Source organism: Perissodus microlepis, chromosome 5 (assembly GCF_051167445.1).
Source record: "Perissodus microlepis isolate ML-2025 ecotype Zambia chromosome 5, ASM5116744v1, whole genome shotgun sequence".
NCBI lineage: Eukaryota > Metazoa > Chordata > Actinopteri > Cichliformes > Cichlidae > Perissodus > Perissodus microlepis.
The window spans coordinates 2,574,231-2,600,760 of NC_140465.1; the positions used below are offsets into that span (position 1 = coordinate 2,574,231).

Genomic DNA, 26,530 nt, shown 5'->3' on the forward strand with positions numbered 1-26,530 from the left:
CATCACAGTACCGTAATAATATACATTTTGCTCTGTGTGATGATGCGACCAATGTATATTATAACATCATGCGCTTTTCAGGTAAAGTCTTTAACAAGGGCGTAGATTTGGTTTTGGCATTGGTGGGGACGGATGATTCAACCACCGAACCCTGCCCTGTTTCTTTTTTTTTTCCTTTTCGTCTTTGCTTCTTGATAAAAAAAAAGGAGAAATATACTTGCCTACACATGTTATTCTACATGCTTTTAAACCATTTAAAATTACAATTCATAGTTTTATATGTGACATATATAATGTTAAGTTACTATTAAACAAATAACTGACTAAGTATTTTATACTTTAGTTTACTTCAACCATATTCCATATAAATCAGATATACAAAAATAAAAATACCTTAAAATACAGTCATGACAATAAAAGAATATGACTTTAAGGACTTAACAACATTAGTTCAGTTATAGTACACCAACATCTCTTATACATTAGCACTAAGGGAACACTGAATGACCTGGTGGTTTTTGTCAATAAAACTACTCATCTAAGATTACCACAAAGTAACAGATCTCTTAGCAAAATTATGCAACATTTTAGGCACACTATTGCCCCTATCAAGTCAGTGAGCTGGGATGTTTTACTCTAAACATGAACTACTGTTACAGCAACAGACATGGACTACTGGTGTCCCACACAACAACTCAATGTCCACTATGTGAAGGAGCCAAACACATGCCTTCTCCTCTTATTAACTGAGATAAACTGCTGGCATATTTGTTTTACATCTATACTGTCCAGTCTCTCCTGGTGGACATGGTAACACGTTATTCATGGCTCATACAATTTTAGACTGATGTGGGCCAAAGCCTAAAACGATGTGCCGGGAGTTTGCTGTTCTCCCAGGTTCAGATATTTGAAGTTTGCACAGCTACACTCTCGCCTGAAAATTTTTTAAAAGTTTATTTTGCAACCCAGAAAGAGTAATAAGAGGGGCATGTATTGCCTTGCATAGCCTGTAACGTTATTATGATGGACAGATTTTATGAGTGAACTTGACTTTAAGTGACTTACAGGTTTCTTTGAAAAATACTTTCTTATATCCAGGTTCTTTTTGCTGCCATCCTCCTCCTTGCAGGTCCTGGCAGTGAAGGATTACCGCTGCTAAAACTAAACAGAGCTCCCTGAAAGGCACAGCCGATCACATTGGCCATATTTGTCACATGATATAGGACTTCAGTAGAGAACGTAATTTAACTCTTTCTGCACCGCTGGGTGAATGAGACGTTGACAGATCGCTTTTTTTTTTATTTCTATCGGTTTTGATTTGTTTTTGTTTTGTCCCCACCAAAAATTATTGGTGGGGACAATTCAATAATCGCTGGATATTGGTGGGGACATGTCCCTTCCGTCCATGCCAAATCTACGCCCTTGGTCTTTAATAATAATGTTTTTAAAAGTACATAATCAGTTTGCAGCAAGCAGAAAAACAGGAATGGGGAGTAACCCGACTAACAATGCAGGAACAACATAAAGAATACAGGAAGCTGCAGGTAATAGAAGCAACATTTTTTTTCGATGACCAAGCATTTGTCTGTGAACCAGGGCAGGTGGGTGGAGTTAAGGCCGTGTTTATTATATCCAAACTGTTGCTGACGGAAGAGACGAGAAATGAAACTTAACTGAGACCGACGGTTGCAGCCAAGATGAGTCCAGGGGATGCTATCCAAGTCCCGCTGTTGTCGATCAGACTCACATTGGGATCAGTTGACAAATAGGACCTTGGTTTAACGGTAAGCATTATTAGTGGTATTATTATTATTATTAGTAGTAGTAGTAAGTAGTAGTAGTAGTAGTAGTAGCAGTAGAAGTCTCATTATGTATATACAACATGATTCTAAACGTGAATGTGGATTTTTTTTTTTTTTTTAAATGGCCGGTATTCGGCATTTTCTCATGGTTATCAAATTGTTTATAAAACATTGGACAGTGCTAAACCGACTGTTAATGTCACACTTCAGTAACTCTAGTTTCTTTCTAAGTTTAATTATAATAAGTGTTTTTTTTCTTGTTCCTCTGGAACCATTATAATAGTAATAATGTAAATTATGCTCTGTGTGATGACACGACCAATGTATATCATAACATCATACGCTTTTCAGGTGAAGTCTTATTTATTTATTTTTTTTTAAAGAAGTAAATAATCAGTTTTCAGCTAGCAGAAAAACAGAAATGGGAGGGAGGCTGAAGCCACGGCATCATCAGACTAACCGTGCAGGAACATCATAAAGAATGCAGGAAGCTACTGTTAAAAGGAGCAGCATTATTGCTGCTGACGCAAAAGAAGAGAAATGAAACCTAAGTAAGACTCCAGCTGAGTCCACGCGATGCTGTCCAAGACCGAACAATCAAACTCAAGGTGGGGTGAGGTGACATAGGACATCAGTCAGTGAAAATATTATTATTATTATTATTATTATTATTATTATTATATTGGGCAGCCCACGTTACACCTGGTATTGTATTTAAAGATGTGTAATTACGCCATCTAGCGGACTTTAGACCCGCTTTACTTTTTCTACGTGGTTATTTATTGTATATAAATACAGACGTTTTAATAATGGTGGTGGCAAATGTCACTACTCGGCAGCCATCTTGAAGCATTATCTCAATAAGTTTTAATTTCAGTGGTCATTAGGGTAACTGCCTATATATCACAGGTCTAATTTTATAAATATGGTTTTGCCCCATAGATTTAATTTCTGGGTTTATGAGTTATATTTTCTTATGACGTTTCTGGTTAAACACTGGTAGCTCAAATGTGAGAATCCTTTACAGACAGAGAGAATTCTTAATAGAAATCTGAGGGAGTTTAAGTAAGCATCTTGAGTAATTGACCTACAAACTGACAGGCTAATGCAGAGGCCGTGGTTCAAATTCACTTCAAATTGCCGTTTGCCTCCCCCTGCTCTTTCTCTCAGCTCCCAGCTGTCTGGTCTTATCTCCACTGCACTGCCGCAGTAAAGGCACAATAGAAAAAACAAACTAAAATACCTGGAGCCACCAAATTTCTGAAAAGCAATAGCTTCCTCTACCACCCTAAGTAGACTATAGACTGCATATCTAGGTAGACTTAGTGCTTAGTGATTCTCAAAAAACTAGGAAAAACTTAACTTTGATTTTTGGTGTGGTTTGAATCCAGATCTCAAAGGGCAACTGTTGTTGCATAATTTTGTTTCAACACATTACACAATGTACAACCCCCCAACAAATTGAGAAACCACAAGATTTGTAAGATTTGCAAATTTCATGAACCCATATGTTATACACAATTAAAGCATAATTGGGGAGGGCTTGCATTTTTCAGTAAGACAGTGCTTATTGCAGCCATAGCTCCTACTACAAAGAAGACCCTGGGTGCTAAACTGCTTTGCCTACAGTCCAGAAGTGATTCTCCAATTTACTTAATCCATTTACTTAATATTGTAAACTGAATGTAATCAAAATTGTACTTAATATTAAATATGGCAAATGGCCTGTATTTGTATAGCGCTTTACACTACATTCAGTCATCTTGAATGTGTGTGTGAACAGTGTTGGTCAAGTTACTTGAAAAAAGTAATCAGTAACTAATTACTGATTACTTCCCCAAAAAAGTAATCCCGTTACTTTACTGATTACTTATTTTCAAAAGTAATTAATTACTTAGTTACTTAGTTACTTAGTTACTCTTTAAAAACACGATTTACAACCTGAATAGGTGATAAAGCGATAGATCTTTCAGCCCAATTCTACTTTTTCTACATAATCCATCATACAAAATGTAATCAAATGGAAAAGTCCCTTTTTAAAACTTGTTTTATTAGTTTTAATCTTTTAACTTTATGCATCAAGCAAAAATGTAATTATATGCAACATTCTCTGGAAGAAATTTGTTTAATATTTAAACCTATTTTCTGCGCTTTCCAACACATAAAATATTTTTTTTTTGTGTGTTTACACTCACTCTTTCAAATAGATGCAAGTAAAACACAGCAGAAAATAAATAAAGTCAAAGACTAGCGGTCCTTTTGCTCTATTTTCACCTGTAAAGCAGGAGTGGGGTAGGCGGAGGTTTGCCCTGGTGCAGGTGTGCCGCAGCGGTCAGTGGAAGAATCCGCGAGTTTCTCTGTGAATTTCCCATTACGTGGTAGCTACTCGGTGCTTGTTGGGAAGTTTAGGGGGGTTTTTTTGCTGTAAAAAGAAGTTTTCTTCCCACGCACAACGGACACTAATGTTTTTGTCACTTTTTATGGAATCAAACTCAAAGTAAGGTCAGTACTTCCACGCTTTAAACGCTGCACGCTCATACTCTCTCCCGCACTGATATATGATCCATTGTTGATCTGCACACAGCTGTTGTCATGAACGTCGCACCTGCTTACGTCACTGTCATGAGAAATTCTCGCAAAAAAATCACTGTTTTAGTAACGCAGTAACGCAGCGTTCCTACGGGAAAGTAACGTTAATCTAATTACCGTTTTTGCAATAGTAATCCCTTACTTTACTCGTTACTTGAAAAAAGTAACCAGATTACAGTAACGCGTTACAAGTAACAAGTAACGCGTTACTGCCCATCTCTGTGTGTGAATCATTCAGTCATTCACACACACATTGGTGATGGCATGCTACATTGCCACTGTGATCAACTGAATAACAATGCCTGGCAGCGTGGCGCACTGACAGAGGCAAGGCTGCCGGACACTGGCGCCACCGGGCACTCTGACCACCAGTAGGTGGGCAGTAGGCAACCAGTAGGTGACCGAGACTGTCTGCGCCAGGGCTCGAACCAGCAACCTTCCGATTACAAGATGAACTGCCAACTCTTGAGCCACAATCGCCCCCTAGAATTCAAATATGAATGTTATTATATTTCACTGGTAGTCTAGGTCTGAAAAACCAAACAAACTAATATGTAGTTGTGTGTTTCATAATACACGTATGAAAAATGACCACGTTTTTAACATGTGTTTGAAAATTGAATTTTCATAAACACGGCAATAACTTGAAATAAACAAGCACTAAAAAGACAAGAGCCTTTTCCCTTTTAGCTCAAAGCCTTACATACTTGAAGGATAAATGGCAAACCAGGAGAGTAAGCACAAAAGCTCAGAGTATTTAAAAAACAAAATGAACAAAACAATGGAAAAGGCTCATGGTAGTCAATTACTCTACGTTATCGTGTTTTACTTACACTTTTCAGTTGTCGCTGCTGACAAAAAATAATATTGATTTGAATAATTAACTGATGAGTATAGATACATATTTCTCAAATATTTTGATTCAATTTTAAACAAAAATATTAAGTACATGCAAAGAAGGTATTCTGTGAACCACATACTGAATTTTTTATCTGAGATAAATGTAAATAAATACCTTCATTTAAAACAAACACATACTTTAACATTTTAGACATTTATTTCAACTTATCAAACTCAAATAATTACTAAAAGGATATTCATAGATTTTATCAGGCTCATCTAACTTATATTTATAGTGATATTTACTAAGCCTCTGAATTACTTTTTAGAGTGTAGCTTAAAGAATATGCTGTGTTTCTTTGCTTTGAGAAACTCCTGGCATTATGCTTTGGGTCATTGCTGATTTATCCTTACAGTTTTGAAGTGTTTGTCTGAATCTAATTAGAGACTATAGCCCTGTACACTTCAGCCCTGCTATTAATAATCTTTATCTTAGGTCTTATGTGGCAAAGTCTAATTTGGTTTCGGCGATGTATCAGTATTGGCATTTCTAACGGCTGTTAAATGAAAATTTTAAAAGTACAGAAGAAACACACTTCAGTCATCTTCTGAGTTTTAATGTTGCTTAGTTTGTCCACCACAGGAAACTCAACTCCCAACCTTCCTGTTGTTTACTATTTCCCGCCGAGGCTTCTAGACTTCTGATTCGCCAACATTTCTAGACGGTTAGGAATATATCGCCACCTGTTGCTTTGGCATGTTCTTAGCAGTGTTTTCCTTCATTTTCGCGTTTACATGTGGACGGGATTATTTTTTAAAACAGAAAATCTCCGTTTTCAAAAATACCCGTGTACGTGTGGACGTAGCCTTAGATTACGATGACCTGGATGACTGAGAACCTTCACAGACACCTTGCTCAAAGCAGTTCAGCTTTGGTGTTTTCTCTGTATTATTTCAAAGTGTTTACCTTATTACCAAATCACAACAACAGTCACCTCAAGGTGCTTTATATTTAAAGTGTGACTGTTGTGATTTAGTGTTATACAAATAAAATGTAATTGAATTTAACTGAACAGAATCTAACACCAATAAAATGCCTGCAGTATGAGACAATTTTTACATCAGTGAGTGATTACAGCACATCCAATATTAGCAAATTAGTTTAATACCAGTATTTTACATGTCAAAAATCTTCATACAGACTAGTTTTATTTTAAACAACAATTGCTACAGTAGTGTACTGTCAATGTTTTAATGCAGGGGAACTGGCAGACAGCTACAATACACTACACTGCAACTCTGAACTGTAACTTCAAGTCCTGTCGTTAGGTCTGTCGTTTCCTTTTGTGTTCTACATATAAGACAAGAATATTTTGGAAAAAGTTGAAAGGCAGATTTAGGCCATGAACAGGCTACAGTTTGGAACTATATTACAGAGGAAAACATTGATAAGAATAAGTCAATGAGATTTTGTTTTGTTAACACCAGAACATGCAATTGAAAATATACTGCAGTGAATTAATATACCTCTATAAAGACTAAAAACTGTATGGCTATTTTTAAATTGAGCTGCTGAAAGTAAACGGTTTATTTAAGTCTGTCTAATCCGGAATGTGCCCCACTTAGTTTGCCAGTGCTGGTTACTAGCATCAGCATGGAAGTGGAAATCCAAGTTGCAGAAACACTTGAAATGCACTTTCTATGAAGTATGAGACATTTTGTATCCAATAAAAGTAGTTTTGAGAATTAAATTAAATGTACATTGCTTCTCTTCACATCCCCAACTAAGTACTTCACTAATCTATATGTTAAGATTAAATGGCTGAGTCTTAGTAGATAATTTCTGCAGTGACTGAACACACTTCTTATAATTCTCTTTTTTTTTTTCCAGACACATTCAGGCCAAGCAAGAGATTCATCACCCACAAGACATTCCAAGGGTCATTATACATTTTTGTATTCAGTGCCTGGTTTAAAGATTATGATTGTATCAAAATGTCAGCAAGTGCTTTCAGACTGTCTCCTCTTTTATTGGTCTATGACCTCAAACTTGTTTGCACTCAGTGCTGTGTCAAGGAACAAGAAATTACATATAGATTGAAATCAGTTCAACACAAGTGCAGACACAATGTCCTGCTCTGCAAAGCCAAAGGTGGCATTAAATGGAGGCCCGTTTCTAGACGGCCAATATTTCCAAACCCAAATCAGTATATGGCCTGTTGGTACTATGTAGAGGGGCGTGGTTGCACCCAGCACAAGAACCGGTGCACCTTTGCCAGAAGTGATGAGGAAGCTGCAGTGTGGACATTTGAAAAGCACCAGGGATTGGATCACGCACTTCTCTGTAATCTCATTGCTGAGTCTGAGAGAGGAACTCGTCAGGCTAACATTGATGAACCTCTGGGTGACCTCTTGGCAGATGTAGATCTAAAAGCTGTGTGTAATTTGTGCTCTGTCAAGGTAAATGAAATAACATACACAGTTCAGTCAGTTGTGCACAAGTGTAGAAGATCTCTGCTACTAGCTAAAGGCAAAGCCTCCGACCTATGGAAGCTTGTCTCTAAGCGACCTACACTTGCTCAAACTGTTTGTTACAAAGTGTGTAAATACATTGCTGAGGACTCCAGATGCACACAACACACGCAGGGTCGAGGATGCACTTATGCCAAAAGCCTTGAAGAGGCCACTGTTTGGAACTATCTTAGAGAGAAAAAAATGGATAAGAATGAGTTAATCAGACTTTTAACTGAGTCACAGTCTGTTTCATTAACACCAGAACATGCAGCTGAAAGCATGCTCCGGCACTTTTCAGGTGAATTCATTGAGGTCTGTAAAGACTGCTTTCAGGAACACCCACAAAAACTAACAACCAAAAGGTGGAATGATTTTTGTGCGGCAGACATAGCACATGCCTGGAACCCAGTCTTAGTTTATCACCTATCAGAGAACAGCAGGAAACATGTCTACAGTCAGGTGCGCCCGCTTCCCCCAAACTGTCAGTTTACATATTGTAGTTATGTAATACAAGGGAAGCCCTGCTGGCACACTGCCAGTGAATGCCAGTCTGCCCAAAGTGAGGTGGAGATGGCTGTGTGGAAAGCAGAGCATACCGGGCTCTGTGTTCGGCCTCACCTACTTCAGCTGAGCCAACCAGCGCAGACACAGCCCAGGAAAGTGACCATGTACTGCAAAGTTTGCCACCTGAGTCTTTCTTCCCCAGAGAGCTTCTATAAGCACTGCGCCTCTTTGGAACATGCCCAGTTAGTCGCCCAGGACACCACTACCAGGTGGAGAGGACGCGAGGTGCCACACAACCGGCGAGCTGAGCTTTGGCTTTGTGAGAGGTAAATGGCTCCAGTTTCTTTCACATCTTTTACCATGAAGGTTCTGTAAGAAGGCTTTAAGCAAATACACCAAAGCTTTTTTTTCTCAGTTCAGTTTAGTTTAAGCTCATTCTGTCATGTAATTTGCTCAAAACAAGGACAAACAGATGTGGAACAAGTATTCAGATTCAGATCAACTGAATATTTTAACTAAAGTGGTTCTGATGTCTAAATGTAACTAAACAGCAAGTGAGCAGAACTGAAACAGGACATAGTTTCATGAGTTATGCTTCCAGCACCTCATTTGCCAGCTTATAAGCATTCTAAAACTAATGTTAGCACGGTGGCATGGTGATTAGAAGTCTAAGGAGCTTGGAAAGAAAAGCGTCTGGACTTCTTTAAGTTGCTTGAAGACGTTTCACCTCTCATCCGAGAAGCTTCTTCAGTTCTAAAAGTCAAATGGTGGAGAGTCCCAGATTTAAACCCAGTGGGAGTATCCCCCAAAGAGGGACAAAAGACAGGGGGTCCTTTGATGATCCTCTACCTAATCACATGAGCCAAGGTGTGAAAATGGGTGTGGGTCACAATCAGCCAGGGTTTCATATATAGAGTGGGTGAAATGCCTTCAAGCAATTTAAAGAAGTCCAGACGCTTTTCTTTCCAAGCTCCTTAGACTACGATGACCTGGATGACTGAGAACGTTCACAGACATATGATGGTTAGAACCTCACAGCAAGATGGTCCTGAGTTCAATTCCTCCATCAGGCCTTCTGTGTGGAGTTTGCATGTTCTCCCTGTGTTTGTGTGGGTTCTCTCCAGGTACCCCGGCTTCCTCCCACAGTCCAAAGACATGCAGTTAGTGCGGATAGATTGAAAACTCTCATTTGCCCATAGGTGTGAATGTGAGTGAGCCCTAAGAATGTGAGTTAGCCCTAAGACTACTGGGCTAGGCTGCAGCCCCCCAGTGACCCTGAAAAGGATAAGCGAATCGATGGATATTATGAATATGATAATGACATCCATGTTATTTTCATAGATGGTTTAGAAAGCATTGCTTAACATTTTTCTTTTATTTTTTACTTTAAAAATATTTAGCAAAATCTATTTAACTATTTAATATCGATGTATATTGTAAAATGTCTTTTTGTCAAGGAGCAAAATTCATAATCTTATATTCTACAAAAACTGTTTTCATGTTCTGTCATACCATAGTAACAACCATTACAGGAAGGGAAATGTGTTTCAAATTACTTTATTTGTTTCACTCTAATCAGATAAGTTTACATCTTCTATGTTAGGGAACAACAGAAAAATATAAAGAATTTAAACCTAATTGTTTATGTCTATAGTGGTAAAAATCATTGAAGGACCATTTCCATTTCTTTTTCTAATTTGACTGATTCATTTCACTTATTATTTGTCAAACTTATCATTTGATCCTAGACCCCAAACTTGTGAGTACGGCAGTAAGTGCCCAAAAGCTCATTCTATGGAAGAGCTGCAGGAATGGATGATGCGTGCTGCAGAAGAGAAGGAGATCAAACATAACATTCAAGCCCAGGGTCTCATGTCTTATAATGATATGCTCTTGGAGGAATACAAAAACAGCAATAATGAAGTGTACATTGTAAGTATAAGGCTTGAATCCACTGTAAACAATCTTCGTATTGTCTTGAAGAATTTTGTATTTGATAGGGTATGTTGGTGGATCACCAAGGTATGCTACAGTCTTTGGCAGCATTTCCATCACAGGAATTTTCTCCAGTTACTGAAAGCACACAGGTTGAAATTAAGCATAAGGGTAATGACTTTTTGCAACTGTGACATGTTGCAGCCCTTAACATTTTTGACTGACAAGGTTGTTGTTTCAGGCCAGGTTCTAGAATGAAATAACTTATGGTATGGCTGAAATTTGTGCTAAAGCCAACAAAGTGTGATCAGGCATGCTATAGCCAGAAGTGATAAATACAACTTGTGCTTTACATTTTGTCACAAAGTTTTTACAAGGATGGAAAAAAAATTATTTCTTGAGGAAATAGCCTGTCAATTTTCAATTTTTAAACAACGAGTTACAACATAAACCGCTTGCACACAAACATCAACATGTGCAGACTGCTCCAGTGTGTTATGGAGGGGTGGGAGTCATTATCTATGAATGGCAGCAAGTCTTGCCACCATTCTGTCACTGATCACCTCCACCAGTGTGGCGATCTCATGCCAACAACAGACTCGGCCTTCCTGATGAGTTTGTTTGGTCTGTTTGTGTCCTTTGCTTTGATGCCTGCACGCCACACCAAAGAAGATGGTGCTCGCAACAACAGACTGATAAAATATATAGAGCAGCAAGTCTGCCCAGAGCATAATTAGCTGACTTAATGCAATGAATCTTACTTTTTACATGTTGATTTAAGAGTAGAATTTTTTTATTCATCTTTTGACTATTCTAAATGATGTCTTTCACTTTTTCAAATGCTGAACAGATGTCTGAACATGTTGACGATGTCAGCATCTCTTGCGATGAAGATTCAACTGTGGAGTGTCAAGAGATTAATGCAACACTAAAATGGAATTTTCAAATTGAGACAGAGGTAAGACTTAATGTTTTTTTTTTTTTCAGAAAACATGTTCATTGCAGTTTTTTTGTTTCAAGTGTGAAATTTGTGTTCCCTGTGTCCAGGCACAGGTTTCACTATTTTGGGACCACAGTCACGAAAATAGTGAAATTTGCACAAAATAGGACTCACACAATCAGCATAAAAGAAGCCAAACTTTTCATTTAAGAAAATGTATCTCAGAATAATGACACTAATGGCAGAACCTCCAGCCTTGAAACAACACATTTTTTAAACACTGTTTGAATGCTTGAGCCTTGATAGGGTCTAATAAGTCCAATTGCATCCTGGGGGAGGCTGGGGACCTGCAGTCTGAGTAGACCATGTTTAATTAACATCTCCTTTACAGAGGTAGCCTATTACAGCAGAAGCCTGAGAAGTTTACCACTGCTAGAAAACAGCAGTGATAGAGGAAGCTGTAAGGTTGAAAAAGGATTGGCTGGCACAGGGTTTTCCTGAAGCAAAAAACAGTTTTTCTTCTGTTACTACTGAAGAAAAAACATGGATGTATGAAGTGTCTAGGGGAGCTATAACTAAAGTTTTTTGTTTGGCCTCAAGTTCTAACAAACAGTCTGGCAACTCAAGAAGGGGAAACAGGGCTTGGCTGTTCACACATGGAGACTGGTGATCCCAAACAGGAACTTGGTTTAATAGTGGAAAAATACTGGGGAGCTCCTGAACCCAAGCAACGCATCCTCAGTACAGAAGGCAAAGTCTGAAGACCTACCTGGGGGAAATCTTGCACATTTTCCAGTAGTTAGTTGTGGTAGTTGCAAAACTCCTCAATGGCAAGGTGTAGGATGTGAATGAGATTTTGTGATGAGATGCTAAAGTCTCTGAATGTGGTTTGGTGGTTTAGGCTTACTCCCCGTTCAGTGTTGCGGAGAGGTACCTCAAAGGTGTTTTAAAGGGTCCATTAAGAAACATTAATTACTATGATTTTTAAATAATGGTTCATTCGTGATTAATAGTAAATTTATATGTCTGAATAAAAAAAAATATGTAAGAAAGAAAAATGAAAAAAGGTTGTTGTTTTTTTCCTTTTTCTTTTTTAAATAGTTTTTTCTTTTTTTTCTTTTATTTGAATAACAAGGATATTTCTGAGTAACCCCAAACATCTGAATGGTATTTTAGACTGAACAAAGTAGACTTTCAGGCTTTAACAGTTAGATCTTTTACCAAAACACTAATTTTGTGTGGTCTGGTTTCACTGCTCAATGCAAAATTTGTATTGCCCAAGAAAGGTTCGAATTATGTTACAGTATCCAAATTTGTGTTCAAACAGAGAGAGCTTGTGCATGTGGCATTGCTAAAGCAAGAACCAGGAGCTTCATTCACCCTCGGTGATGCAGATTCTGAACCTTGCATCTACTCATCAGGTGAACCTTTTCTCAGGGAGGATGGGACCTATGACATTACCGTATCATTCACATCCATCAACCCAGGCTTGTACAGACAGTGGTTAGTGCTTGATTTTGACATGAGACCAGTGCTCTTGAAAAAACTCAAAGTCAGAGTAGGCCATTCAGTAATCACTGAACAACCAGCTGTGAGCAGTGGAGCAAGATTTCAGAGTTGTGAACGTTGGCACAGAGGGAACAGGATAATCATCCCATGTTCGTCGAGGACAGAAGAACAGGATGAGTTATTAAAGATGTACAAGCCTCCACAGATTAGTTTCCTGTATAAATCCTCCCACAACATTCAAACACCACTGAATAATAAAAACTACAAAGAAAGAATGCACCATTTCCTCTACAATGAAGAATGTGCAGAAGACCAGGTTGTTTCAAGGTAACAGGTTTTTGTATATCATTTAAAATTTTCTGTTTGAATTTGCACATATACTCAGTTGCCTAAGTTTTTTTTTCATATTTTTTTTAGACTAAATGTTTGTGGAGAAATTACAGCACTGGATACATTATACAGTTTGCAGTTTGGTGTGGAGGCTCCTCGGGGGCAACTTTTTGGTGTTGTCTTGATTCCTTGTCACATTACACAAGACAGCCCTGAGGGACTGACACTACAACGAAGCATCCGATCTGCCCTGATAGCCCCTTTAACTTCTCGCCCAAACTCTAAAGTCTATGAAGCAAGCGTGTTGCCATACAAAACAACTGAGAATAAACTTTTTTTGCTACTGTCAAAGCAATGTTGCTTTGATCTTGCACTAAAAAGAAATGAATCATATCAAATGGAGGTGCAATTCCAGCTGGACCGCCTCAACTACTGCACCATGCACAGGGCTGTCGATCTTCTTCCCGATACAAAGACTGTGCTGCCAGTCCTTAAAAGTTGTGTAATTCCTGTTGGTAACATTACCTGTGAAAATCTCAACACAAAGCAGCAATTAGCAATTGAATTTATCACAGGGAATTCTAATGTCAAAAACCTTGTGGCACCCCTCCTGATTTATGGACCTTTTGGAACTGGGAAGACATTCACCCTTGCAACAGCAGCCAGAGAGCTTTGTAAGGATCCTCAGAACAAAGTTCTAATTTGCACCCACACCAACAGGTAATATATTGAAAATATATGCATCAGTCTGGGCAGTTTTCTCTTTATTCAAAGTTTGAATAATTTTAGACTTATTCAGAGTCTAAAATTGGGTTAAACTTTGTTCTAAAGTGAAGGGTTGGTATATCTCAGTTAACATTACACTTTGGTAATATTTCAACAACATTTTAATGACTATACATTTCTTTAAAAAAAAAAAACGTTTCTGAGTAGATAGAGCGGGTCACTAACTAGAAGGCACTTAAGCACAGAAAAAAAAATCAAATCAAATGCTAACATTTACTTGTCATTTACTTTCAGTTCAGCAGATCTATATGTCAGAGAACATTTCCATCCAATCATCAGCAAGAAAAATGGTGGAATCAGGCCAATCAGAATAAAAGCAAACAAACAAGGGACTGCTTTGCATGCTACTGATAGCATTACTTTGAAATACTGTCTCCTTTCAGAAGAAGGACATTATTTTCTACCACCTACAAAAGCTGCTCTAGATCAGCACAACATAATCATAACTACCACAACCATGGCAAGACATTTTCATGACCTAAATCTTCCAGAGGGATACTTCACCCACATTCTGATTGATGAAGCCTCTCAGATGCTAGAATGTGAAGCCCTAATGGCCCTTGGTCTTGCTGGGTCAAACACAAGAGTTGTTCTAGCAGGAGATCACATGCAAATGGGACCAAAGCTTTTCTCTGTGCCTGACCATGATCGTTCCAATCACACACTCCTCACTCGCTTGTTCCACTATTATCAAGGCCAAAACTGTGATGCTGCTAAGAAAAGCAGAATCATTTTTCATGAAAATTATCGCTCAACCAGAGAAATTGTGGAGTTTGTCGCCACCCATTTTTACGTTGGTAAAAATGATTTCATCAAAGCTGCTGGAGATGTTCCAGCTCCTACAAACTGCCATGCCCTGAAGTTTCACCATGTCAGGGGAGAGTGCCTCTTGGAGACAGTATCGATGTCTTGGTATAACAACGCAGAGGTGACAGAAGTGGTTGAAGTAGTGAAAGATATTCTTAAACACTGGCCAGCAAGCTGGGGTCACAAGGACCAAAGCTCAGTCTGCATTCTGTCAGAGGGATTTCAGGTAATAACTTTTTGTGTTGAGTCCAGTTATAATCAGACTAAAAGATAAACATTAATCACAGTAATGATAAATACAGGACTTCAAGATTAATTTCAAGACACACATGTAAAGATATGATTAATAACATTTAATGTTTTTTCATTGATTTCCTTGATTTATAGGTTCCTCGAATTAGGACAGCGCTTTCAAGCAGAAACCTTGCAAACATCAATGTTGAGAGACTTGCAAATGTTCAAGGTAAAGACCCCTTGCCAGATTCTTCATTACTGTAGACAGAAAGGTAGTCTAAACTAACATCGCTATTATTAACATTTTCAAATAACACCTTGCATGTGTCTACAGGAAAACAGTTCAGAGCAGTCATAATGACAACTGTGCAAACACGTGACAGCCTAAAAACATCTCACCTGCCTGGTCTGGAGATGTTCAATGATGCCCGTGTTTTAAACACTGCGATGACAAGGGCTCAATCCCACATGGTTGTAATTGGAGATGCTGCCGCCCTGTGTTGCTTTGGGAAATGTTCAGGAATCTGGAAGAGTTTCATAAACCACTGCATCAACAGCAACAGTGTTGCACCACAGCATTTCACTAAAGAGTTCTTTGAACAAGATATTATGGAAACTGCAAAGTTTCAGAAGTTCGAACATGTGGATGAGAACCATACTCTAGATGATGCGATTCTTAAAGAGCTGAAAGATGATTATGAGCAACTGAAAACAGATGAAGACAGTTTGGAATTTCAGATGACCTTTTCAAATCACGATGGGTCAAGAGCACTATACAATTTCACCGATACTGGCACAGATCTTTTAAAGATGTGTAAAAAACAACCGGAGATTTACAAACATGGGAAGTTTTTCAGGGAATCACACAGGAAAGGCTACGTCATACCATTTCATAATCCGACCAAACGAATAAGCATCGTGGGACAGGCAAATCTTGGTAAGGCCTTTACTGGAGATCAAGTGGTCCTCCACAAAACAGAAGTTGTAAGCATCACCAAGAAAGAAGAATCAGCACGTGTACTTCTGTGCCTGCTTGAGGATGAAGATCACAGCAAATCACGACAGAATTCTGAAAGCAAATTTATCAGAAGGATGATGATACCGATAAAAAAATCGGAGCCCAAAATATGTATACTGATTTCCAAGAAGCAACGCAACTATATGCCAATATGGGAGGAAATTGATGGAGAATGGACAGTTGCAACACAAAAGTATATTGATGAAAATCTAAAACAGAACAGTGTATTCAAGGTGCAAGTGATTTGCTGGAACAAAAACAATTTTTTTCCATTGGGGTACATCATAGATATTCTTCCAGTTGGCAGCTCTTTGGATTCTGGACTAAAGATCCTGAATGAAGAATTCAAAGTTGCATACAATACATGCAAATCAGACAAGGCTGTTTACAACACTGTTGAAAACAATACAAACAGACAGGACTTGCGTAAGATAATCACTTTTACTGTGGATCCTGCAAAAGCAAAGATCCTGGATGATGCTATCAGCGTCAGGGAACTTGAAGATCATTACGAATTGGGACTCCATATTGCTGATGTGGCAAGTGTTGTGAAGCCAGGTGATGATTTAGATAGGGCTGCAGAACAAAGTGGCACTACCTACTACTGTGCTGAGGAGAAACCTATTTACATGTTTCCCCAGGACTTGAGCATTCAACTCAGTCTGCAAGAAGGTCGAGATCGCAGGGTGGTCTCACTGATGTTCAAAGCAGAAAAGGATACAAATAAGATAACAGGAAAACCCAAATTTCAGCTGTCTATAATCAACTCTGACAAGCAGCTGTCATATTTAGAGGCAGAGGACATCATCTCCAAAAGCTATAAAGAGACCCCCAAATGTGATACTGTTGAGCATTGTGTAATGGTTGCTTATTGTTTTGCAAAAGCTCAAAGGAAGATAAGACTTAAATCTGATTGGGCTTATTCTCAAACCGATGCTGACAGATTGCCCGGGCAGCGCAAAGCACATCTGATGATTGAAGAGCTTGCTGTGTTATTTAACCAACATGCATCCAAGACTTTGATCAGCTGTGACAAAACCAGGTATTCCACACCACTTCGCTGTCAGGCAAAACCAGATCCTGTAAAGGTAGAAGAATTCAAAGAAGAATGTGGAGAATTTATACCATTGTCTTTTCTCGTGCGGCACAAAGTAGACCATGAACAACAAAGCCCAAAGTGTCAAAACTTTCGCATACTCCCTGAAGTGTGGAAAGAAATTGTTGCAGCTACCAGAACAGATGATACAGACAAAATGATAGATCTAGTTGCTGCTGACGAAATCCACCCTCTGGTACAACCAGTCACTCAAAAGTTCAGAAGGTGCTTCAGTAAAGCTTACTTCATCTGTTCAAAATCATCTCCTGAGGCAGAAATAGGGCATTATTTTCTGAACCTAAAGTCTTACACAAAAGCTTCCTCACCAATACGGCAGTACATGGATGTCATCTTGCAAAGACTCTTGCATTCTTACATATGTAATACAGATGTTCAATACACTAAATCAAAGATCATGGCTTTGTGCAGTCAATTTCAGGAGAACCTCAAGAATGCCGAGAAGTATGAACAGAAGGCTGAGCAAATTTCATATGCAGTGAGCATGAAAAAACAAAGTGCTTCAAAGATAGCCTTTGTTGTTCATGCAAATCCTGAAGAAGACAGTTTTGCAGTAGCATTTCCCTTTAACAAGAACATATTTGTTGGGAATTTGCCAATTATGTACAAAGATTTGCAACTAGACGATCAACCATTTTACGATGAAGAAAAACACAGTGTCACTCTTAAATGGAAAAGGCGGATCTATTCAGCTGATGCCATGCAAATCCACCAAGAGCTGAAAATGATGGCAGATAGTCATCCTTGCATTGAGGTTCCATTGATAGTATGGAAAGATACTATTGAGGCAATTGACAATGGAAAATTAGATCATGCAAAGCGTCTCATAATGCATGCTGATGCTGATTTGAAGGAACTGGGAAAACAAACTGTTTTGCCTCAGTCCTCTGAAGGTTACTATATTCAGGCTGAAAAGTGTCTCTCTGAGGACCAAGAAATACCAGAGATGCAAACTGAGCATTTTGTTGACATCCAACTCGAGTTGCAGCCAGGTGACATCCTACAGGTCCAATTGACTTCAAGCATTAAAAGAGGTTATCAAATGCCCACTGTTCAGTTGGTACACATTAAACCAAAGTTTGAAATGTGTGTTGACCATGTCAACAGCCCTATCACATGCTTCTCCAGATTGGCAGATATTCCTTCAAGGACTCATTACAATGATACCAAGGAGTATATACGGATCTGGAAACCTTTGTGTGAGATGGAATCTGCTGCCAATGCAGTGAATGAAAGTGATATCGTTATCATTGAGAACCTCCAGGTAAAGTTTAACCAAGAGTTGGAAGGCATACTCAAAGGAAGCTTTTTCTTACCGCTACAATGGATCAACGAATGGGCCATTGAATTTAACCTTCGAAACTGCTTTCTGTGCATACGGAAAAGAGGTCTCAAACTGGAAACTTCAAATGTGGAAACTTCAAACGTGGAATATTCCACCCTGGTAGACCCAAAAGAGTTCACATGGGTAGCCCATGGTTTCACAAGTAATGCAGAAAAATTAAAAAATGGTGGAAGTAAAGTGGAGTTCTACATTAGTCATCTGCCTATGGAGACCATTCCTGAATGTGTTTTTCAGAAAAACACTCATTTCACTGTTGAAATCATTCCAAAACTCATCCCTGACATGTAAGTTCAATTGTAGTTCAGTTTTATATTACATTGCTTACTGGATAGTTGAAACTTTTTTTCAGTTACACATTTTCTTACTTTGATTGACACTGATTTACTTCTTTATTTATGTAGCCGGAAAGAAAATGCTGTAGTCAACATTACGTCGGCATGTGACTTTGTTAAGGCTATAGCACTAGGGCAGCGCATTCCAAAAGAGGGTATGTCCATCATTCATCAATAAATAGTTTGATACTTATATCCACATTAGTTACACGGAAAATTACAAGCTCCAAACCCAGAATTTATTTAAATCTTTTGCATTGTCTTTCAGTTAAATCAAGCTTAAATATTGTGAGGAGAAACATAAACTTAAATGGACTGCCAGAGCTGAACCAGAGCCAGCATCGTGCAGTAGATAAAGCTCTAAATAATACCTTCACACTGATACAAGGACCCCCTGGTAGGTGTGTCAACTTGTGTACCTTGATGGTTCATATTTTCTGCTAAGTCTTAAACCATTTTCTTTGCCTCTTAGGAACTGGAAAAACAGTAGTAGGTGTGTACATTGTACACAGTTTTTTTGAGCACAACTCTAAAAACAAAATGAAATTGGATGACCCAAAGGATAAGGAAAAGAAAAAGGTCATTCTCTACTGTGGGCCATCCAACAAGTCTGTTGATGTTGTAGCAGGCAAGTTATGTTGATTCTCTGCAGAATTTAATCTCAATTTCATCTTTGAAGTGGTCATCAAAACCCGTCGTGTTCCGTGTGTCTTTTGTTGCTGTAACACAGAGTACTTAATGAGGTTTAAGGACAGCCTAAGGCCCCTCAGGGTTTACAGCCAAGAAGTGGAGATGCTTGATTTCCCTTTTCCAGACTGCAAGCTGCAGTTTTCCCAAAGAACCCTTCGCCAAGATCGTTCCAAACCAGAGCTCAGGTACTGCAATCATATCAGTTGGTGACTAACTGCTTTTGGATTGTTTTGTTGATTGTTAATATAACACTGGCCTTCTTTACATTAATTTAGGGATATCACTATGCATCACCGCATGCGTCAGGACCAAAACATTTATTCAGTTCAAATAAGAGACTTTGATAAACGTATTAAACTTGCTTTTGAAAAAAAGGGAGAACTGACTGCTGAAGAAGTGAAAGAGTAAGTTATTTTTTTTGTTTTGTTTTGTTTGTTTTTTTTTTAGTGCCTGAAACATTATTTTTTGACCTTTTAAATTAATGTACTGTTGGAAGATTTTGGAACATTTTTTAAATAAATGTTAGTGAAACTATTATTTGCAATAAAAGCAATCAATTTTGCATAAAAATCAGTTGAAGGAACTGTATGGATTGTTTTCCTAGATACAAAAACCTTCTCGGAGACGCTCGGGCATATGAACTCCAACAGCACGACATCATACTGTGCACATGTACGCAGTCTTCCACCCCAGTCTTGACTAAGACTGTCACTGCACGTCAAATTCTAATTGATGAGTGTGCTATGGCCACTGAACCCCAGGCCCTGATTCCACTAGTCTGCAACAAACCAGAAAAGGTTTGGACATCATCAAATGCTGTGTTTCCTTCCTTGAGTTGCTCTGCTAGGCCTTTATAGAAACCACTGCTGCCTGTTCTGACGTCTTTCTGCATTCTGTCTTCTTTAATAACTAAAAAGCATGCTCTCTTGGACTGAAACCAGGGGGTTTAAAGAAGTTTAGAAAAAGACCCCCCATCAGTACTAAATGTGGTTAATAAGTAAAAGATAAAATGATGTTGCTTCATATTGCTGACAAGACATTTAAAAAAGATATATTTTTGCACAGAAACACACTAAGCAGTTTTCTGTTGGTTAGAAGTGTAAAACAAGGTTCAAGTGGTTCACCTAGGACTACTACTTCATTTTCATTTATGACTACTCCTAACTTCAGGGTAAGATTTTTTGTAAATAAGACCCCAAAAAAGAGGGTGCCTCATCGCTGCTTTGACAGTAGTCACTCTATTGCTAGTTACTCACTCTGTCTTACACTATCACCAATATAACTTTCAGATTGTTTTGATTGGGGACCACAAACAGCTACGACCCATTGTGAGGAACGAATGTGTGAGGAAGCTTGGAATGGCCAAGTCTCTGTTTGAGCGCTACTATACAATCCATGAGAAGAGGGCAGTTATGCTGGACATCCAGTACAGAATGGTAAGAACATTAACTTTACACGATAGAAGTGTATATAATAGTGATGTATAGCACATAATAAATATACTGGATTACAAAAGTTTAAGACCACATCAAAAATCTAATCTTACCATATTAAAGTTTTTATATATGCTAAACTTACACACACAATCCTGTATGTGTGTGGGGGGAATAGAACAAGAATTTAAACAGCAGATTAGTAAAATTGCCCGTGGGAACACATTTGTAGCCTGCCATGGAAGTAGGTTTCAAGTGATTCAGGTGAATTTGATCTACTCAACAGAGGCTTGTTCAAATCAATAATTTTGCTGTCATTATTCACCTGGATGCTTAATCTGCATGTCAGTCAATTTTTCATCAAAACATTGTTGGAAAAGTAAAACATCACTGACTATGTGGGGGTATAAATATGGCCTCAGTTATCAGATTTGAACAAACTTTTGGAGTCTCTGCAGCTCTATAGTTAAATGGGGCCAAACAAATACGCTGTAACTATTTACTGCTGACAGGTTTCACAGATTCACTCAAATCTTACTCACTCCATTCTTCACTCAAATTGTTTAGATAGAGAGTATCTTGCCTATATTAAGTCTAATTGACAATGCCAGATTAACAATTTGTTAGTATACTTATTAGTATAAGTATCTTGCCAAGTGGTCTCATACTTTTGGATTGCACTCTTTATACACTACATTGACTACCACATTCAAATTCTAACTAAACTGTTATTTACCTTGATAGCATGAGGACATATGTGAGTTCCCATCAAATGAATTTTATAATGGAAACCTGAAAACTGGAGTGAGACAGCAGAGGAGTGTCTTTCAAGTTGACCACAAGACAAAACCCATTGTTTTTGGGGATGTCAAAGGAAAGACGATAAGTCTAGTTGTCAACACAGCCCAAGGCAACCAAAACTCTAAAGCTAATCTTGAAGAGAGAAACAAAGTGGTACAGTATTGGATGTTCTTTTGTTTCCTCTTAAACAGTAACATTTAAATATAAAAAAGCAAAAGTTACTGTAAAGCTACTGGATGCTCAACTATTTCAATTTGGTTCTCTTGCAGATTACCATTGCTGAAAAGCTAGTGAAGACTGCCAGAATTGCACAGCAAAGTATTGTGATTTTATCACCTTATAATGCCCAGGTGTCAGAAATCAGGAATGAGCTGAAGAAAAAGAAGATGGAACAAATCCCAGTTACCACGATCACAAAAAGTCAAGGTGACAGTGAGCTACTCTGTTACCCAACAACAAAGCCTTTCCTAAAGTTTCCTAAAAAGGAAAGGCTTCAGAATATGTTTCAAAATATAGTAAAATATATTTAGAATAAATAAAACATTAAAACTATATCAAAATGTAATATAAGATAAACAAAACATAATTTGGAAAAAAGCCAACAGAACAAAAAAAACTGTTCAGTTTAAAAAAGACTCATGTGTTGTAGTTTGCAGTTTGTTTTGGAATATAAAAGCAAATATAATTGACTTCATTTAATTCAGTTGACATGGAATTCTTTTTCTGGGTATGATTCAGGAATTTCTCACAAAATCATGAAACCAGAAGAACTACAACAAAAGATAATAACTAGGAAATTGGGGGATTAGGATCAGTTTGCATAATAAGCAATACTCAAAAGTGTCAAAGGATAGACACAGGAAAAACTCAGTTATGCTGTTTAATGATAGCAAAATATGTGACAACATTCTTGTCTTTTAGGAAGTGAATGGCGTTATGTCATCTTATCTACAGTGTGCTCTCTACCAAATGAAGAAATTGAGAAACAACCAGAAAGAAGCTGGCTTTCCAAACATCTGGGCTTTGTTGGTGATCCCAATCAGATAAATGTAGCCATCACCAGGGCCAAGGAGGGACTCTGCATCATTGGTGAGATAATGCAGCTGTGCAGATCTGTTTTTAAGAATTATGCAGACGTTGCTGAGCTCCTAATATACAGTTGTCTAAGAAAATCACTCTTGTTTACACTATTAATTGAGTTGTGGATTTTTTGAAATTACTACCACTGTCATATTCCTAACCTAGTTTCACTGAATAACCAATAATGATTATTTTAAAGCATGTTTTAAAACATTTTGGTAATTAAAACCTAAAATGTATTCAGTTATAAATATATTTTATTATTGTGTAGAGTAAACTATTCAATTCTTCATTATTGATACTCATAAGTCATAATAAGTTTTAATTTTAAACATTCACAATGCTACTTGTACATGGCAAATACCTCACCTGAGTAAAAAGTCTGACTTTGGTGCGTTGTCTGCAATTTGTAGGCAGCTTGTATGCAGGAGGCCATATTAGCAGTTGTAGTCTTGTTTCATATTTGCTTTTTGGGTGGTAAATGATGATGCAAATCAGCTGTATTGCCACTGTATTTTTGGCGAGACTTTTTCATACAGGTCAGTTTGATGACCAGATCATTATCTAGTTTTCAGCATCACTTTTTAAAAGTGGATGTTTCTAAATTCAGCAACATTACAAAGATGAACGGAGCAGTCTCTAACATGTGTCTATTGTTTCAAAGGTGACCAGGAATTGCTCATGTGCAGTCCAACTTGGAGACATCTCTTGAACCACTACACTCTTCACAATGCAGTGACAGGTGCAGACAAGATTTCAGTGTGTTCAGCCACCTGATTGATTCTGTGCTTTGTGAAGTTTGCAGCAGCAGACCAGAGCTCCTACGGGGAAGCTAGTACAATTTTATGATTTTTTTTTTTATGTCATTAGTTTTCTTTTTTTTTTTCAGTTCTGTTTTTAAGTTTATATTGGAAATATTTATTGTATTACATTCACCTTACTCATTTGAAATATGAATAGTAAGTAGGAAATCTTACAACACTTCGTTACATGAATTGCAAATATTGAATTTTGTATCACAGTGGATATTTCAGTTGTGTATCGCTAGCAGGAGACTTGGCATGTTATTATAGATCTTTTAAGTTAATTTAGGTATACCTGAGCTGTATGAACTATCAAATTGTCAGTAGTTCCTGCTTATTGATTAATTATTTTGTTTTCTTACCTGAAACCTTGGTTTAGCACTTAAACAGCCTCACCATTCAGTGAGCCTGTCACTGTTTTTAAGGAAATATTATAATATTGCTTTTTTTTTTCTTTTGACATTTTTTTATATTGTATCTTCAGGGATCAGCTTTAGCTGGAGTTTTGGACCAAAATCCTGGTTGTTTGTTGTATTGTTGTATGTATTGACATGTGTAAATTATAAGTTTGAATTTAAATGATATTGCTCCTTTATACCATGTTTCACATTGAACTCTGTCTTCAAATATATAGTGTAATAGTAATAATGCTCTCAAATTGATCAATATTCACTGTGGGTTTTGTCTTTGATTGGCTAATGAACTGTATTGAATAAATAATTAATAAACTGCTCAAAAAAATGTAAACACATCCAAACTCAATCATGCTGGATGTCTTTGGTGATAAGGACTGTTAAAAATGAAACAGTGCCACATTTATTTTGATGGAAATTAAAATCATCAGCTTACAGAGGGCAAAATTCAAAGACATCCAAAAAATAAAAGTAAAAACAATTTGCATGCTAGTCCATTTTGCCAAAATTTCATAGAGCCACTCAAAATGGTCCTCAAAATTGTTAGGTTTTGTATTGTTTATTGTCATTTATGCTTAGAAATATCTACTTATATATGCTTAGAGTTTTATAATTAGTTGTAGATTGGTAGAGGTTTGATCCTTGATAGTATGCAAACTTTGTGTGCATTAGAGAGCACTCTGGGAGCATGGGAGAGGTCGTACCTTCTCTTATTGTTTTATGGTAGGATAAACGTGGCTATATCTGTTTTAGGCTAAGTGCCTTTTGTTTAGATGAACTGTTGGACTTCCAGACCAGCAGGTTTAGGGAAGTAATTTATGGGGTCACACTCTGACCCCCCCCCCCCCCCACACACACACACAGGCAAGGTACTCTTTGTTTGTATGTAAACGTCATATGTTAATGAAGCTATGTATATTCGTATATTCATGTAACCTCAATAAAAGAGCAGTGTTACGGGGGAGCAGATGAGAGCAACTGGGGTCAAGCGAAGGAACGGCGTTTGTCCGGTTCTCTCCCGTGCACGAGAAACATGAAGAACATTGCCTACTCGTGTCTTGTTTTGCTGTGTAGCAAATTGTCCTTAACGTTCCAGCGAATAGGTTTACGCTACAAACCTATCAAAAATAGTGCCTGACAACACTGTAGCATGTTCCTGATGAGACAACTGATCGTGCCCTGGGGGATCTCCTCCCAGATTTGTATCAGGGCTTCACTGAGCTCCTGGACAGTTTGAGGTAGCATTGGATGGCCTGAAACATGCTCAGATGAGTTTGGGGGCCAGTCGGTGATATCAAATTCTTCATCCTCCAAGAACTGCCTGGATAGTCTCACCACATGAGCCTGGACATTGTCGTGCATGACCTATGCCACCTGCATAGGGTCTCACAATGGGATTTCATCCCCATACTAATGGCAGTCAGGGTTCTGTTGCCTAGCCTGTAAAGGTCTGTCCCTGGATATACCGCCCCAGACCTACCACCAAACCAGTCCTGTTAAACAATGTTAAAGGGAGCATAATGAGCTCCCAAGCCCTTTTGATGTCTGTCACATGCACTCGGGGTGAACCTGTTCTCATCTGTGAAAATCACAAGGTGCCAGTGGTGTACTTGCCAATTCTGGTATTTTATGACAAATGCCATTCAAGCTCCACAGTACAGTGCAGCTCACTAAATAACACCAGGCCCTCAGGCCACCCTTGTGAAGTTTGCTTCTGATTGTTTGGTTAGATATATTTAAACCAGCCTGCTGAAGGTCACTTTGTAACTCTGGTGCTCCTGTGTTGCTTCTTGCACAAAGAAGCAGACACTGGTCCTACTGGTGGGTTAAGAACCTCCTATGGCCCTATCCAGCTCTCCTAGAGTAACTTCCCATCTCCTGGAATCCTCTCCATGCTGTGCTGGACACACAGCAAACCTGTTGAAAATGAAACGCATTGATGTACCATCCTGAAGGAGTTGGACTACCTCTGCAGCCTCTGGAGCATCCAGGTATCATCTCATGCTACCAGTAGTGACATTGATCATATTCAAATATAAACCTATGAAAAAACTGCTGGAAAAGATGAGGAGAAAATTGTCAGTGGCCTCCACCATTCCTCTGATGTGGGTTTCTTATCCTTGCCATATAGTGCACCTGTTGGTAATTTCATTAACAACAAAGCAGCTGAAACTGATTAATAACCTCCTCCAATACAACGCTTAATTGACTTGATGCTATACTCAGATTAACAATGTAGTATGTATGGAAACGCTTCGAGCAGAGAACCCATGTCAGTACAAGCTTCAGTGTTTCGTAAAGCTTCATTTGCCCCTTACTACAGTGCAATTTCAAGACAGCTGTGATCAACTCTCCCACTTTTCCTTGAGGATGACATTTTTATCCAGGTCATGGACGGGGATGGAAGTATGCCTTCAGCGAGGGACACGCCCACGAAACCATCTTTTGAAATCATGCAGGAGGATTAGAAGCCAAGCAAATATAAACAATCAATCTAAATGTTAAACAGATGTTTAAACAGAAATTACATTTTCTGTTAATATTAGCAAATGAAATATTTACAACATGCATAATTCATAATTTAATACAATTTAAGTACTTGCAGGGCCAGTCACCTTTTTCCACGTTCACTGTGACATTACGTTTTGTAGCTACAACACCAATAGTAAAATTCTCACGGAAGCAGCAGAAAAAAAGGAAGTGTGTGTGTT

The 26,530-nt window shown here is 38.2% G+C and overlaps 1 protein-coding gene across 2 annotated transcripts; it reads left to right on the forward strand.

The window, feature by feature from the left end:
• Positions 1-1,525: 1,525 nt before the first annotated feature.
• LOC146386368 (3'-5' exoribonuclease HELZ2-like) lies at positions 1,526-24,860 on the forward strand. Of its 2 annotated transcripts, none has more exons than XM_084927375.1 (20): positions 1,526-1,784; positions 7,123-8,575; positions 9,998-10,181; positions 11,035-11,142; positions 12,452-12,960; positions 13,051-13,683; positions 13,984-14,782; positions 14,944-15,019; positions 15,125-18,551; positions 18,669-18,754; positions 18,868-18,996; positions 19,072-19,227; positions 19,330-19,474; positions 19,565-19,693; positions 19,894-20,086; positions 20,579-20,725; positions 21,467-21,676; positions 21,793-21,949; positions 22,478-22,612; positions 23,268-24,860. In XM_084927375.1, exons 2-20 carry the CDS (start codon positions 7,227-7,229, stop codon positions 23,378-23,380), a joined length of 8,685 nt encoding a protein of 2,894 aa, XP_084783501.1. In that variant the 5' UTR covers positions 1,526-1,784; positions 7,123-7,226; the 3' UTR covers positions 23,381-24,860. The 2 variants fall into 2 exon arrangements, with proteins under 2 accessions (XP_084783501.1, XP_084783500.1); XM_084927374.1 differs by having other exon boundaries at positions 1,529-1,784; positions 22,445-22,612.
• Positions 24,861-26,530: the final 1,670 nt, after the last annotated feature.

What these genes read in the sequence shown, in the direction of transcription:
- LOC146386368 (XM_084927374.1), top strand. Translation starts at nt 7,227, where the DNA reads ATGTCAGCAAGTGCTTTCAGACTGTCTCCTCTTTTATTGGTCTATGAC. An exon ending in GAGCTTTGGCTTTGTGAGAG is followed by an intron (nt 8,576 to 9,997) that starts GTAAATGGCTCC and finishes ATTTGATCCTAG; the next exon opens with ACCCCAAACTTGTGAGTACG. An exon ending in TTCTGTCAGAGGGATTTCAG is followed by an intron (nt 14,783 to 14,943) that starts GTAATAACTTTT and finishes CTTGATTTATAG; the next exon opens with GTTCCTCGAATTAGGACAGC.